General features: G+C 37.9%; 1 protein-coding gene, 1 non-coding gene and 1 pseudogene across 2 annotated transcripts; all 3 read left to right on the forward strand.

Moving 5' to 3' along the window:
• The first annotated feature begins 2,300 nt into the window (after nucleotides 1-2,300).
• On the forward strand, nucleotides 2,301-2,485 carry LOC129249602 (U2 spliceosomal RNA; annotated as a pseudogene).
• A 783-nt stretch (nucleotides 2,486-3,268) lies between these two features.
• LOC129249638 (U2 spliceosomal RNA) lies at nucleotides 3,269-3,458 on the forward strand. Its single transcript, XR_008582688.1, has one exon. It is a non-coding gene; the product is annotated as a U2 spliceosomal RNA (small nuclear RNA).
• Nucleotides 3,459-4,244: 786 nt separating this feature from the next.
• On the forward strand, nucleotides 4,245-5,050 carry LOC129249040 (uncharacterized). The gene is made up of 2 exons (XM_054888664.1): nucleotides 4,245-4,491; nucleotides 4,575-5,050. Exons 1-2 carry the CDS (start codon nucleotides 4,437-4,439, stop codon nucleotides 4,979-4,981), a joined length of 462 nt encoding a protein of 153 aa, XP_054744639.1. The 5' UTR covers nucleotides 4,245-4,436; the 3' UTR covers nucleotides 4,982-5,050.
• Nucleotides 5,051-16,413: the final 11,363 nt, after the last annotated feature.

Raw genomic sequence — 16,413 nt, forward strand, 5'->3', positions numbered from 1 at the left:
TTTGATACTACACCGGGATTGTATTTCTTAAAGAGGGCAACGACAACTGCAGAACGAAAAGAGTGAAGGATCTGTTTATTCAAAAATATATAATTTAGCAAGCGAAGGACTTTTTCAGAAAACATCCTGAGGCAAACTTGTAGAACTCATAACCGATCCTGTCGTGTCCAGGAGCTTTTTTGTTTTTGGAGTATTTGAGTACAAAGCGCAATTCGCACACAACAATATTATATTTAGGTTACTTTTCTAAAACTTGTTTAAATAAATACTTCTTCTGTTACACCGTGCAACAAAAATCAACTTTTTTGTGATCCAGGCAAAACTTTATATGCACGTGAAACTATAGATTTTAAATATTGTAGTAATAAACTATAATATATAGATTTTATATAGCAGCTCGGCTTGCATGTTCTAGTCAGTTTAATTTTTAAATTTCAAAGAGCTACATTTTCAACAAATAACAGCGTATCAAACGAATCACTTTCCGCCGGGACAAAACTTATACAAGTTGACGTAAAATTCATTAATAAAGAATTAATCATCCGACTTTGAGTTTGCATAACCTTTTTACTAAAAAAAAACAATTTTGATTGATGGAAACCTTATAGTACTTCACCTTTACGCGCTCCGTTGCTTGTCTGTGTGTATACTGCAGCTGTTTACCTCACAAATGTCAAATATGATGGACGTATGACGTCATTTACAAAAATTATAAATCTTCGGAGAGTGTGACTAATTTTGCACCACCTTGTAGTATCCATTGCGTACACTTTATTCCAAAGGAGGAAATTTTAATTATTTTCTTTTCTTATTTTTTCTCTTTTGCAAACTGGGTCTTTTTTCACGAATTTTTATCTTCAGCAAGTATACAAGTTTATAATAATATTCAGAATTTATTGCTTTACCAGTTTGCAAGTAGTCCACAAACAAAATTCCTTTCGCAAAAACCTTCTGCGCCGATTTCTGGGCACGAATTACTTTCGGAGCAGAAGAACCAGGCTCACACCAGTCATTACGTCACAAGGGGCGATGTTTTGATTTAGGATTATGGTGATGGACCCAAATATCATCCATAGTGATGAATTCTCGCCAAAATCTACTCTATCCTTTCGAAAACGCTTGAAAATGTTACTGAAAAAGTCGCATTTCAGTGTGTTTTTGTTCCATTGTTAGCGAATGCGACACCTATTGTGCGCACTGCTTTCTGAAGCCCAATACTTCACTCAAAATACTGCTTACACTGCCCAATGCGATGCCTAGGGCTTCTACTAAATCTCTCTCAGTCACATGACGATTTTTCAATATGATATCCGATATTCTGTATTTTTTCAACGATTTCTGGTCTTGTTCCTTGACACGAATTGTCTTCAAGGCTTGTACGACCACAGCAACAAAAATATTCAATGGTAAATTTTCAAGAAAAGAAAGTTTTTTGTAATTTTTTTGCCATAAAATGAATCAATTCAGTTGTATTTATCTTTCCGCAGTTCGCATAGATATTTCAATAAAGTAAACAAAGATTAAAATTTCAACTCAAGTAAATCAAATTGAAAATTAGTTCGACATATAAATAGGAGTAGTTGATATAATATATATGTATATATATATATATATATTCATGTGGTTCCTAAGTGAAGCATAGCGCCTCCTGGTTTTAGTAATTTATAAATTTAAGATTGGCCTTCTGTATCCTTGCCTGGGACCGAAGCTTCCTTCCTAATGGAAAGGTAATACCGCCTTGACTCGGTCGACAGTTTTCTTTGGGGTTGCGATCGGAAGACTGAGCACGCCAACGCATGACAACAACGCCGTTTAACCTAAATCATTCTTTTGCGGCCTTGCTGGTATGTTTGGGATCGGGCTAGGACAGATGCTCTTCTGCAAGCTCTAAACCCGCTTTTACGTGAATCTTTGTCAGTAACGGCACGTTTCGTGCACTTCTTGCTAATAATTTGTATAACGCCCACTACACTTTTTGTAGGGAAAACTTCTTTAGAGTCGTTGGGAGTGATTTGAGGAAAAGTGAAACGAAAAAGCGACCCTCTTGGCTACGAAGCGTTATATTATATGTTGATATAAACGTAGCGACGAACTAAATAAAAATAACTTTTATTTTTTCTTGTGATTCGAACCAAGGATTTTGGATCGGAAGCTCACATTGCTAGTCGCTCGGCTACCGCGTCATGCTGTAGGCGCTGGCCTAAAAGTTATTTAGTTACGAAGCGTTATATTATATGTTGATATAAATAATTTTTGTGAGCGTGTAATTCTCAAAAGGTTTATTAGAAAATGCATTGAAAATGTATTGAGTTTGTTGGTTGTATATGGTTATCTTATCAGCTTAACATCTGATAGATCCTCCATCGGAGGACAACAAATGTTAAACTGATTTTTGGAAATGGGCGGAGTGTTTTAAGGGTTTGGTCCACCTCTGCCACGGGTTGGCCCGGTATTGCAGTACCGCCGTGATTTCGGCCTTGAATAAATACAAGAAGAAATATACTAATACATTTAGCTTTGGTGAGAAGAGACATAAATTTTTATATGAATACAAGTAGACGAAAATGGAATTTTTTTTTTTTTGAAATTTGCATTGTAGGACATTTCTGATTATTTATTGAAAACAGTTTTTTTTATTAAAATTTTATTATAGAAGAAAATTGAATTTTTTCCAAGGTGAATTCATACACTAAGCTAAGTAAAACGTTTCGTAATTCAATTTTGTGTTGACATCCAAATGTACACGGCTGAAGAAAAAAATAACAAATCAGCTGTGTTATTGCTAACCACCTTCAATAGATTCGCCTTGATTTTTCATATAAAAATTATACATATCATCACTTGTGACAACTGTACCCAGTCGGTCGACAGTGTGTGAATCATCTTTACATTCTGCAAGAATACCCCAACCTGCGCAGCGCAAAGTAAAATCAACACAAAGCTGAGTGCAGAGCACAATCGTACAAACACACTAACGTACATACATACATATATACGCTCGAATACATTTTCTTACTGTCCTCAGCCAAGGCTGGTAGTCATGCACTGTGGCGATATGAACGCACAAATGCACATACACAGGCACGAACATGAAATCAAGCAGCTCGCCGTTGCTTGTTGGCTTTTATGTTTGGTTTAGATACTGAAAGTCAGTTTAAGTGAATCGGTATAAATATTTCGTACATTAATTTTTGTGAGCGTGTAATTCTCAAAAGGTTTATTAGAAAATGTATTGAAAATATATTGAGTTTGTTGGTTGTGTATGGTTATCGCTTCTCGGCCTTATGGCTAAGATCAAAGTGTAGCTTTGTAGCTTAACATCTGATAGATCCTCCATCGGAGGACAACAAATGTTAAACTGATTTTTGGAAATGGGCGGAGTGTTTTAAGGGCTTGGTCCACCTCTGCCACGGGTTGGCCCGGTATTGCAGTACCGCCGGGATTTCGGCCTTGAATAAATACAAGAAGAAATATACTAATACATTTAGCTTTGGTGGGAAGAGACATAAATTTTTATATGAATACAAATAGACGAAAATGGAAGAAATTTTGTAAGTCTGTTTCTTCGGTCCGTTTGGGTATTTTTTTTGACAACATCGAAACCAAAGCATTTGTATCATATTTTAGCTATCATAAGCCACTCGTATCATTTGTTGAAATTGAAAACATTGAGGATGAATAATAATAAAATGAAGAAAATAAAATATGAACTTTATAGCAATATTATAATGAACCTATAATTATCCCGCCCCTAATGCTGCTTTCGTCTCATTCTCTCTCAGTTTGTCTTACGGAAGGTTTCACTTCTATCCCGTCTAACCGTTAGACTGGTATTTTTTTTTTTATGTGGAGGGGAGAACCTGCAACACCGTCAGTAGAAAAATTTGTCAAAAATCAACGCATACCAGAAATTTTTGTAAAAATTCTGAGCAAAATGTTTGATGAAAGTTTGCCGAATTTTCACTAATCTTATACAAAATACTAAACTTTGAGTTGTATGGTTCTTGAAATATATTTTTATAAAAAATACCTGAAATTGCAAAATAAATAAATAAATACTCAAAACGTATCAAAATGGTGTGTACACTTCATTTTGACGCAACAAAATTGTTTTTAATGTTTTATTTATTCGAAAGCACTTTACAAAAATATTTGCATACATATGAGTAATCTTTTTGTTTCATTCTTCAAATTTTCAAAACACATTATTTATGTTTTTTTTTTAACGCATTAGCACGCAATTTTTTAAGAAAAAGTTTCATCAGCTGTATTTGTGCAGTTGACGTAAAGAAGGAAAACTTTCCACAATATTGTTATTATTTTGTTCAGTTTTTATCTTTGGTATAAAAACGCCGTTAGTGTACGATTGCCATCAGAAGCACGCAGCTATTAGACAAAAACGTTTGGCAACTCACAAATATAAATTATTCATCAAAATGAGAAAACACTTAGCAATCGCCTTATTTTGTTTAATTGTCATTTGCTGTCAGGGTGAGTTGCGAAAAACACAAAAAAAACCCCATACCACCATCATCACCATTTTTCATCGATCTTTTATTTCTATTATTTTACAGGGGCCACTTTGTGTCGTCTAATATCTAAATTTACTGATCCGCTTGAGGAGGTGGACAGCGATGCGCCTAGCAATCTAGTTCCCGTTAATTCCATTCCAGCTGTGGCCAAGCAGGATGATATCAATCCTAGTCCCGTTCAGATAGTTTTAAAACCTATTCCCGAAGAGACTAACATTTTCCATAAACTCATTTGTAATTTTGCTCAACTTTTTTCACCATTCATACGAATGGGTTGTGCAAAAGTTGATGTCGTAGTTGCGTCAACTACACCCGCATTGGAGCCAACTAGCACGACTGCTTCGTATTCAACTGACGACGAAAGTTCTACTGCCACTTATTCAGAGGCACCATTTGGCTCGAGCTCTGAGGCCTCCGCTACGAACGCTTCGGAAATTCCAATTGAGTAACTTTCAGGCGATCTGTTGTTTGAATTTCATATTAGATTCATATTATATTTCGAGTATTATACATTTTAATTGTGGGAGAAATATACAAATATAAAAATGTATATTGGGACTGCCCGCGTACTCGGAAAACATATTTATTTATTTGTTCATTTATGCTTTTCGGTAGGGCTGTGCAGTTGTGGATTTCTTTACTGAACAAATTAAAACTGGGTGCGCTTCTAGAACGCTTCAAATTGGCGGCTGCTTACTTTATACATAGTTTTCTCCTAAGCTTTAGCAGCTGTTCAATTAGCTTTACTTTCTGTTATGTCTTTAATTATAAGGTATTGAAACTTAATGTTATTAGGTAATGTTTTTCCAATTTATGTTCAGCAATACAAAAGACTTGATCTTATTTGTGTATAAAATAGAGAATATAAAGAAATAAATAAAAATAAAAATTAATAAGTTGGATTGTATTTAGAAGATTAAAGTCACTGGATGCTTCTTCCTTCGACAGCCTGGGGCAGTGGTTGGTAGTCAAATCCAATCTGACTCTTTTATTAGTTTCTAAAATGGCTGGTAGCCATGCTCTTAAAAAACAAAAAAAAAAACAATACTTAAGGTCTACACACTTAGCTTAAAGTGTAGGCATAGTTACTTAAGTTAACTAAGAACTATTGCTTAGGGGCTAGGTTAGGTTAGGTTAGGTTTGGCAGCTGCATCGCACACAGAGACGGTGATGCCACTTACACCACGAAATGGGTCCTTTGGGAGCCGCAGGGGCTGGGCTACATTTCCCTCTCCATATTGAACCATCCTGAGCTTTTGACAAAGCGTAAAAGGTTGTTGATACCTAAAGTGTATAGATTACCTGTATTTGTTAAGAAGTAGGATCTTAAATATCGGTTCGGTGTTGAATTGTTCCCAACTCCTCCTCATTCTTGCAGCTACGACAGAAATCATGCATGTTAACGCCTAATCTTTTTGCATGATTTCCTATGAGACAATGTCCTGTGAGGGTCCCTACTAAGGTCCTAAATTGAAGTTTACTCAATTTTATAATATTCTCGGACAGACGTAGAATTAGGCTTGGCCATGTTTGCCTAGCAATTTCACAGATATTGGCACTAGTCCATCTTCGATTTACAGAACTGATTAGTGCGTCCATAATAAGAAGCTTACAAGTTGCGAGAGGTGCCCCAATAAAATTATTTATGTTTGGCATACAGCTACCTTCTCTTACAAGTTGGTCAGTCCTACAGTTCCCTGGTATATCTCTGTGGTCCGGAACCCAGCATAAAATAATACGATATGGTGTGGTCATCTCATTAAGATATTGGCGGCAGTGTAAGACACTCCTTGATGTTATTTGGAATGCGTCCAGGGCCCGTAAGACAACTTGGCTGTCTGATAGAATCCGTTGATGATATTCTCTAACCATTGTAAGGCTCCATGAATAGCGTCTATTTCCGCTTGAAAAACAGTATAGTGATCTGGTAGTTTAAAGGATTGACTGATAAAAAGCTCTTTCCAATATAACCCTGATCTTACACCGGTGTCCATTTTAAATCCGCCGTGTAGATCTTAACGGGTGTGTTGGGTGATGGATCTTCTTCAAGTCATTCCAGTCTAGAAGGGATTTTCATTAAGAGAAATTCATTTCGAAGCAAAGAATGGGAGGATGATAGTCACAATTACTGGATATATCAGTATAGGAGTCTAAGATGATTGAATGTCCATGTGTGACAGTTTTCCATTGTGAGCTCGCTCTGAGCCTTAAAGCGGAACAGGCCGCTGAGTATTTACAGAAGAGATCTAGGGGTGGCAGATGTAATATGATATCCCAAGCCATGGATGGCGTGGTTCTCATGACACCACATATTGCTGATTCCACTGATCTCTGCACCTTATTCAATAAATTAGAATAGGTTTTTTCTGGATAGCACACCCCTAGACAACATTTCCATATATTATAGAAGAATGGATCCGACGACAGCAGTATAAAGACTTCCAAGTCAATTTCCTTTCTATGTTTAGTACCAAGTACTTGGTTTCTTCCGAAATCACAAGAGCTTTCCCCTTGAGCATAAATGAACTTAGCTGTGGGATCCTGTTTTTTCTGATTTTGAAAGACCAACATATAAGAACTCCGACCTACGCAGGGCTCTGCCCGGAATATTAAAGAAAATCCTCTCAAGAAGCAGCGCACACTCAATAGCACCACGGATTAAGTAAAAAATGAAAGATAAAGATAGGATTATTCTTCTGCTCTGCAATGATTTTCAGTTGATCAATAAGCATCGCGCTTCACATGTAGGAATAGGATCCAAAAATCGTAAATTACGCAAAGCGAAATGTAAGAATACTTTCTGAATTCGTTCAATTCTAGCAACAAAGAAAGGATGCGTACTCCAGTTTTGAACGCATAGACTATAAAATAAGATATGGTGTGGTCATCTCATTAAGATATTGGCGGCAGTGTAAGACACTCCTTGATGTTATTTGGAATGCGTCCAGGGCCCGTAGGGCAGCTTGACTGTCTGATAGAATGCAGATATCTGTTGATAATATTCTGTTTATCGCTGACCATTTTAAGGCTTCATAATAGCGTTTATTTCCGCTTGAAAAACATTACAGTGATTCGGTAGTTTCAAGGATTCACTGATAGAAAACTCTTCGCAATATAACCCTGATCCTACACTGGTGTCCATTTTAGATCCGTGAATGTAGATCTTAACGGGAGTGTTGGGTGATGGATCTTCTTCAAGTCATTCCAGTCTAGAACGGATTTTCATTAAGAGAAATTCTTTTCGAAGCAAAGAATGGGAGGATGATAGTCACAATCACTGGATATATCCGTATAGGAGTCTAAGATGGTTGAATGTCCATGTGTGACAGTCTTCCATTGTGAGCTCGCTCTGAGCCTTAAAGCGGAACAGGCCGCTGAGTATTTACAGAAGAGGTCTAGGGGTGGCAGATGTAATATGATATCCAAAGCCATGGATGGCGTCGTTTTCATGACGCCACATATTGCTAATTCCGCTGATCTCTGCACCTTGTTCAATAAATTGAAATAGGTGTTTTTCTACATAGCACACCACCAGACAACATTTCCATATAGAAGAGTGGGCAGTATAAAGCCAATGAGCAACCTTAGGTTTAATTCCTCAGGTATTTCCTAAAGTTCTCTTACAGGCATAAAAAGCTAGGTTCACTTTCAACTCTTTCTAAGATGTTTGACTTCCAAGTCAATTTCCTATCTATGCTTAGTCCCAAGTAGCTAATTGGTTTCTTCCGAAATCACAAGAGCTTCTCCCTTGAGTATAATTGGACTTAGCTGAGGGATTCTGTGTTTCCTAGTGAACAATATGAGTTGTGTTTTGCCTGGCTTGACTCCTAGACCACACTTTTCTGCTCACCTAGAAAGAAAATCTAGAGCATTTTGTATTAGGTCTCTTAATGTAGATACAAATTTCCCATAGACAGCAATAACAGCATCATCGGCGTAAGCTATCACCTTACAGCCCACCGATTCCAGCGTTAACAGAAGTTTATTTACAACTGCGTTCCATAGCAACAGTGAGACGACTCCATCTTGCGGTGTACCTCCACTCACCGATCTCCAGAGCACCGATTCTCCTAGATTCGCTTCAATGATTCTGCTATTTAGCATTTTGTCAATGAAGCCCCCCTTCGACATTGTTAAAGGCCCATTCAATATCTAGAAAAGCAGCTAAAGTAAATTCCTGTTTGTGCAGTGAACTCTCTGCCGTGTAAATAAGGTTATGTAGAGCTGTCTCTACCGATTTCCCTTTCGTGTAGATGTGTTTTGACGTCTGTTAGTTAGGCTTAAGTACATATATATGCAAATCATACGATCAACGTGAATTTAAGAGGTGTGTTAAAAAAATAAGGTGAATTTTCAAATTTCGCGACCTACGTACATTTCGGCTTTCTTATTATTTCTTATTATTATTTTTTTTTATGTAGGCACACTCGTCTCGAAGATATGTTCACAGTTTTAGCAAAATAGAATGTTTAGTTTGTTTGTGAAAGGCATAAATAAGACAAGTGTTTTGCTGGTTCGGCAATTTTCTGCTATCAAAAAAAAATGGATCAAAGCAGTTGCGCCAAATATTGTGTGCAAATGGATCAAAGAAGTTGCATCAAATTGTGTGTAAAAAATGGAATTAAGTGCTCAAAAACACTTGAAATTTTGGCAGTGGCAAACGGTGAGAGAGAGTACTCTGAGTCAAAAAAATGTTTGCAAGTGGTACAAGCTTTCCACAGAAGTCGAGAAGTAGTGAATGATGACGCTCGCTCTGGACGCCCCAGCACAAGAACAACCGATCAAAATGTTGAGAAAGTGAAGAAACTTGTTATGGAGAATCGTTGAATCACCATTGAAGAAGTTGCTGAGGATGTCGCCATGTCGGTGGGCTCACACCATGGAATCTTTTCGGAAATTTCGGGCATGGAGCATCTGGCAGCGAAATTCGTTACAAAATTGCTAAATTTTGACCAAAAACAACGTCGCATGAGCATCGCTCAGGAATTGTTGAATGACGCCAACAGTAATCCAGTTTTGCTGATTTGCTTAAAAGGGTCATAACTGGTGACTAATCATGGGTATATGGTTATGACATCGAAACGATTGCGTCACAATGGAAGAGTCCAGGAGAGCCAAGACCAAGAAAAGCACACCAAGTTCAATCAAATGTCAAGGTTTTTCTCACTGTTTTTTTCGCTTACCATTGCGTAGTGCATCAGGAGTTCTTACCACAGGATCGTACGGTAAATAAGGAGGATCACCATGAAGTTATGTGCCGTTATGATAATGCACCAACTCACTCATCTTTGCTTGTGAGAAATTATTTGGCCAAAACCAACACCGTTATCATGCCTCAGCTACCACATTCACCAGATTTGGCGAGCTGCGACTTTTTTCTGTTCCCAATATTGAAGAGTCCCATGAAAGGACGGCGTTTTGCGACGGTTGAGGAGGTAAAAACCGGATCGCTGAGAGAATCGTAAGGACGTATTTCAGAACTGCTTCAAGAATTGGAAAAAACGCTGGCACAAGTGTACTATTACATCTGAGGGGGGCACTTTAAAGGAGATAAAATAGAAATTGATGAATAAATAAATATTTTTTGATAAAAATGAAAATTCTACTTATTTTTTTAATACACCTCGTATATTATAAAATTAATGCTTATTAAAATGAAAAAGGGTTTTAATAAAACTTATAGCAGTCGTAGAGGGTGGGTGCGACCATAATTTCGTGATCCGGACGGGCATTCATTTTGCAGGACAACTTTGTTAAGCCTGGCTTTTTCTATACTCTTTCAAGCCATTATTGAGATTTGTTCAATAAAACGCAAAATAAATGTTTAATCAACAAAATTTATTTTGTCGAATTCAAAAAAAGCTCCATTCGAAGCAATACGCACATGCCAACGATTAGTCCAATCATCAAAGCACCTTTTAAACGCGTTTGAAAAGATCTTCTTCAGCTCCTTCAGCGAATTCTCCTTAATGACCACTATCGGCTCAAAGCGCTATCCGCGGAGTGGCAATTTAAGTTTTGGAAATAGGAAAAAGTCAGAGGGGACCAAATCCGGTGAATACGCTGGTTGTTCGATAATATTTGTCGAGTTTTTCGTCAAAAAAGTGTTCACAATATGAACCTTGTAAGACGGTGCGTTATCATGGTGAAAGATCCATGAATTTTCTTTCCACAAATTAGGCCTTTCCTACGCACATTCTCTCTCAAACGTCGCATAACTTCCAAGTAATATTCTTTATTTACCGTAGAACCTTTTAAAACGAATTGCGAGTGCACAACACCATGACAATTAAAGAAAACGAGTAGCATGACCTTCACTTTTGACCGACTTTGACGTGGTTTTTCGGGTTTCGGCTCATGTGGATAGCACCATTTAGTCGCCTGTTGACTGGTTTGCATGTCAAACTCATATAGCCACGTCTCATCGCCTGTTATGATGCGCTGGATAAACGTTGGGTCCGAATTCACTTGCTCAAGCATGCTTTCAGCAACCTTCTTCCGATGAATTTTTTGAAAGAAATTCAACTCTCTTGGAACGAGTCAAACGGCCACGCGTCCCATGCCCAATGGATGGTGTAAAACATTGCGAATTGATTCGCGAGACACGCTAAGGTCACGAGCTACCTCCCTCAACCTTAAATGATGGGTTTCCAGTATCATTTCCTTGACTACTTTGTCGAGGTTTGCACCTGTTGATGGGCACCCAAATCGGGGCAAATCTTCCACGACTTTTCGGCCCTCTGCAAAAACCTTATACCACTCGTAGACCCGTGGTTTTCGTGTTTTTCATAAAGCACACTCGCCATAGGTTTTCTGCAACATTTTCAACTATTCGGCACACGAAATCCCATTGAAAACACAATATTTAAGGCAAATTCTTTGTTCGATATTATTATCCATAGTGTAAATCGTAGAGCACACCTGCGATTGACTGATATAGGTAAGTAAATACCAAAAACAAGCTAATTGACAGATCCCGCTCAAACTCTGCGATACTATGAAGGACAGTTGTACCAACATTCCAGCAAATAAAATTTAGACACACATATGTATGTGTAACGCGCGCTTTTTAAATGAACAATTCCTGATATTTTTTTGACAAAATGTATGTTCTACATTTGATTTGATATATTAAGCAAAAGTAGAAAGTTGCCAGTTTTTGTGTGTTCCGGGGTGGCGTACGGCACGTACATATGTGGCGCCTTCGACTCAAATACATTTATTTTGCTGTCAATCAAATTTGTTGCCGCAACGTACGAAACGGACCCGAGCCTATTAGTTTTCACTCAACAAAACTTTAAGAGAATTTTAATTGAATTGCCGGACAAAGGAATTGCGTTTCTTAGTAGAACTTTGGTGTAAAATCTCAAGAAAATTATCAAACATAACAGTTTCCTTATTCAATTCATAAACATGAAAATTGATGCATACGGTCGTGCATATGTATGTACATATATACTTAGTATATATTTATTACTAGTGGTGTATTTATACTATCTACATCTATGCACATATGTGTATAGTAGGCCGGGTCGATTTGTGGGGAGGCAAAAAAATCGCCCATTACTATGTGAAAATCATATTCTAGGGATCAAAATAAGAAACTTTGCCGAAAGAACCATACCTCTAAAACGAATTCTGATGTCCCCCAATTTGGGTCGAACTTTTTAGTTTCGTTTTTCATGTAAAGGCCAAAAATGGTGATATTTTGAAATGATTGTATGGGGAACCCCCCAGGGGAGTTCCAGGGGGTGTGCCAGGGGTGGATCGGCCGTCCAAAGTTAGTGGCGGTCGGTCATACATTTGGACTCGATTGGAGCACTCTAAATGGGTCAAAGTAGGATTTTTCGTTCGACCCAAATTGGGGGACATCACAATTCGTTTTAGAGGTATGGTTCCTTCGGCAAAGTTTCTTATATTGATCCCTAGAATACGATTTTCACAGAGCAATGAGCGATTTTTAAATCGACCCGCCCTAGTGTATAGGTATGTATGTATGTACATATGGAAATGACCAGAGTATGTATGTACATACAGCTTTTAAGCAATAATTTAATAAAGAAAATTTTGTATGTATGTACATATGTATGCATATCACAGATTTACATAAAAGACTGCACATACAAGCACTAGTGGCGTGCGCATTTGCATCCGTACTCGTCAAAATGAAGAAAGTACTAAATTTTCACTATTTTTGGGCCAGATATGCGGCTTAAGTTAAGGACGTAGTCTGGCCAAATACTCATTTTTTATAGATATTTTTAGGAATTTTTTTAAGAAAATAAAATGCGATGGTTTTTGTTTTATAGTATGTTATTATTGATTATTATTGTATTTGATCATAGTATACAAAAACAATTTTTCTTTTTTGACATATTTTCTTGTAGTAGGGTGGCATCAAAGTAAGCGTCTTAAAAAAAGATAGGTGGGTTGTCAACATAATTTTGGCTCTTCAGGACAAAAAAAAATTCCTATAAAATATCTATAAAAAATGAATTTGACCAGACTACGTCTTTAAATATGTAATATGAGATTATGAAATTTTGTTAATTGACACTATTTTCAGTTTGGATAATCATTACATTATTTTATTACCTTTTACTATCTTTTATCAATATAATAAATGGGTACCACTTTTGAACATTTTTGGTAACATCTCTTCATTTCTGCGGAAAAGGGATTAAGATCGGGGCAAAGGTGTACCAGGAGGAGGTCTTAGAAGGCGCGAGAAGCAGTTGAGCAGTACACTCTTCAATGGACAGCGTTGGATCTTCCAACGAGATTCCGCTCCAGCCCATACGGAAAAAACCACACAGATGTGGCTAAAAAACAATATTCCTCGGTTCATAGCCGCAGAAGATTGGCCGTCTGGAAGTCCAGATCTGAATCCATTGGCCTACAGTTTGTGGTCAAAATTAGAGAACATGACCTGTCGAAACCTCACAGAAATTTGGATAGTCTCAAACAATCTTTGGTTTGAGCAGCGACGTCAATATCCATGAAAACCGTGCGTGCGGCAATAGCTGAATGACCTAATCGAATTTTAAAGTGATTTAATTTACGAAACACGAAAATTAGAAAAACGATCTTTTAAGTGTGCAATGACCATTTCAAGTCTACACTACTCTACTTCAACTGCCCTGGAGGATACGCAATTGTGGTCCTTGTTTCACATATCTACCAGAAAGCAAGACCATCAGCACTCACGCTCTTTAGTATTAAATTTGTAACAGTCATTTATTTACCAGCTCGTAGTTCAGCAAAAGTTTTACTAGCAAATCTACAGTTTGGTTACGCCCATCCCGCTCCCGTACCTGCACCTGTTCCAAAGCCTTTGTTGTTCTCTTATGAGACCACCGACACTTGCACCTATACCACAGATAAGCTGGAAGCATTGTGAGACTTAAAAATATAAAAATAATATACTCGCCAAATATTCCCGACAACACCTATGCACATTTCAATTTAATCAGTAGGCTTGGCAACTGCACACATACATATGTGGATATTTACGAATTTGTTATGAACATTTTTAAATAATTTCAACACGACAAATAAACGGATAATTTTTCTTCTATTTTGTCTTCAAAAATAAATCACTTCATTGTTTTCTTCTTTGACGTGACAATCAAATGTACAAAACTTTGTTGTTGTCCTAGTGCCACCACTTTTAATGAATTCGCCTTAATTTTTTCATACACAAATTGTCAGTGAAACGAAAATTTTCATTTTCAATACTTTGAAGCTTCTTTTCATTTTTGCACGGAATGCGAATAGAAAGTATAATGAAAACAGGAAAAAACTTTTCATTTCACGTTTACACAGAATGAGAATCGACACCCAGGTCATAAGAGAGCCGCCATAAAAGTTTCGTGTATGAAACGCTTGTCGTAGCTTGCGAATATCTTTCAATACTTCTACAACCATCGAGATTTTTTTTTTCTTGTTCACTCCTCTCGGGATCATAGGGCCTCGACAAGACTCTTGTCTTGCGTTGGTTTCGTTAATCTATTTGATTTCTGGCAGGGTAGGTGATTAGCCTTCCGCTACCAGTCTTAAATAGTGGGAATGCCCACCTGATGTTACTTAGTAACAACGCCTTTTTACTGCCTGGAGCGCCATCTGTATTTCACATTTTTCTGAAAGAAGAATGACACAGATGGTTGAGGACTTCGCTAAATTTGGTGTGTCAGCGCTATTACCGCGGTTGCTCGCTTCCTCTTGCCACTGATGCAATGTGTAACTGTGTATTTTTCTTTGTTTTTGCTTGTTGTAGCAGTCACAATGCAAATAATGCGCTGACTATTGTGCGGGAGTAAGGATGGAATGTTATTTTATTTTTTTTATAGAAACAGGGAAAGTGCGAGGACTGTGCTTTAAGTGGGATTCGAACCCACAACCTCTGGGATGGCAGGCTACTGCACTTACGCTAGACTACCGAGGCCGCTTACGAGATAATATTTTTTTAATCGAAAAAAATTACAGATTGCCATTTATCATCCCAGATCTTATGATTATAAGCGAATTCAGCTCTAACTATTTTGAGGCGTGGCGTAAGCTTCGGTTCAGCTAATCTATTTTGATCTTTTAAATTCGAATCATCCCTCAAAATTTGCTGTGTTCTTCTCTTCGTGACATTGTGAGAAAGTTTGGTTAGGACTGGTGTTTTTATTCAATTTCAATCTTAGGCTTCGGACCAATTTTTTTAATTTTTAACTATGGTCCTGAGACGGTCCAGAAACGAATCGCAAGCTGCCCGAATGTGACTTGCAGGTATTTTGGCCCAGAGAACTGGTGAATATTTTAGTTCGGACCGAGTTCGGTGCCGAACCCTGTTGAAACGTCCATGGTCTGCTACTGAAATGTTTGTCTGCCCTCGGCTTCAAAGCAACCTCCAGAATACTTTCCCGATAATATTTCGCATTTACCTTGACGCCAGGCTCGATGAAAACGATTGGAGTTCGCCCATCTGCGGTTACAGCGGCTCAAACCATTACCTTTGGTGGATGCTGCCTCCTGGTGCCCAATCGATGACAAAAATGCTCGTATGAACGGTCGGTCAAATAAACCCTATCGTTTTGGGAGTTTACGAATTGCTCAATTTGAAAAACTTTTTCGTCAGAAAACACAATGTTCGGAAATTCACCACTTTCGGCCAAGCGAAGCAACTACTTCGCTCTCTCAAATCTGACTTGTTGCTGCTTTGGTGTAAGATCATGCGCCTTTTGGATCTTGTAAGGCTTGAATGTGAGATCATTTTTCAGTATGCGGTGGATGCTGTGGTCAGATATTTTCAGTTCTTTCGCCATTTGATTGGCAATTCGTCGAGGATTTCGCTTAAGTCGCTTCTTCACTTTTTGAACCATTTCACGTGACGTTGCAGTCTTTTGATGATCACCTCCATGACGTTTTCCGATGCTACCAGTAACATTGTAACGAGTAATGGTGCGATAAACAAAAACTTTATTTACTTTAAGGTAATATACGTAATACACTTTTACGTTTGAAATCCATTACTGATTTTTTTCGCGTTTACTCTCGGCAAAATGCTTCCGTGCGCTTGTAAACAATACTCTAGCCTGTCATTTACCCAACTAACAGACAGCTGATGGGTGCGAATCATAAATTTAGTTTGGATGATGCCCATGCATCAGCTGCGCGAGCGGTCTGAAGTTGGTTACACTTAGAGTGCCGGACCCTGTATTTTTATTTCGACTCCCGATTCACTATAAGCAAGAGTACTAGCGCGCTCCCCGGTAGATAGCTGCGTTCCTCTTGGCATAGTGTCCTAAAAAAATATTTTCCCGGATTATTTAATTGCTGATGGACACCACTCAACTAGCCTTAAAAATAGCACTTCGGTTGTATTTCTTATCAAAAA

The sequence above is a fragment of the Anastrepha obliqua genome, chromosome 5 (genome assembly GCF_027943255.1).
Source record: "Anastrepha obliqua isolate idAnaObli1 chromosome 5, idAnaObli1_1.0, whole genome shotgun sequence".
NCBI classification, from domain to species: domain Eukaryota; kingdom Metazoa; phylum Arthropoda; class Insecta; order Diptera; family Tephritidae; genus Anastrepha; species Anastrepha obliqua.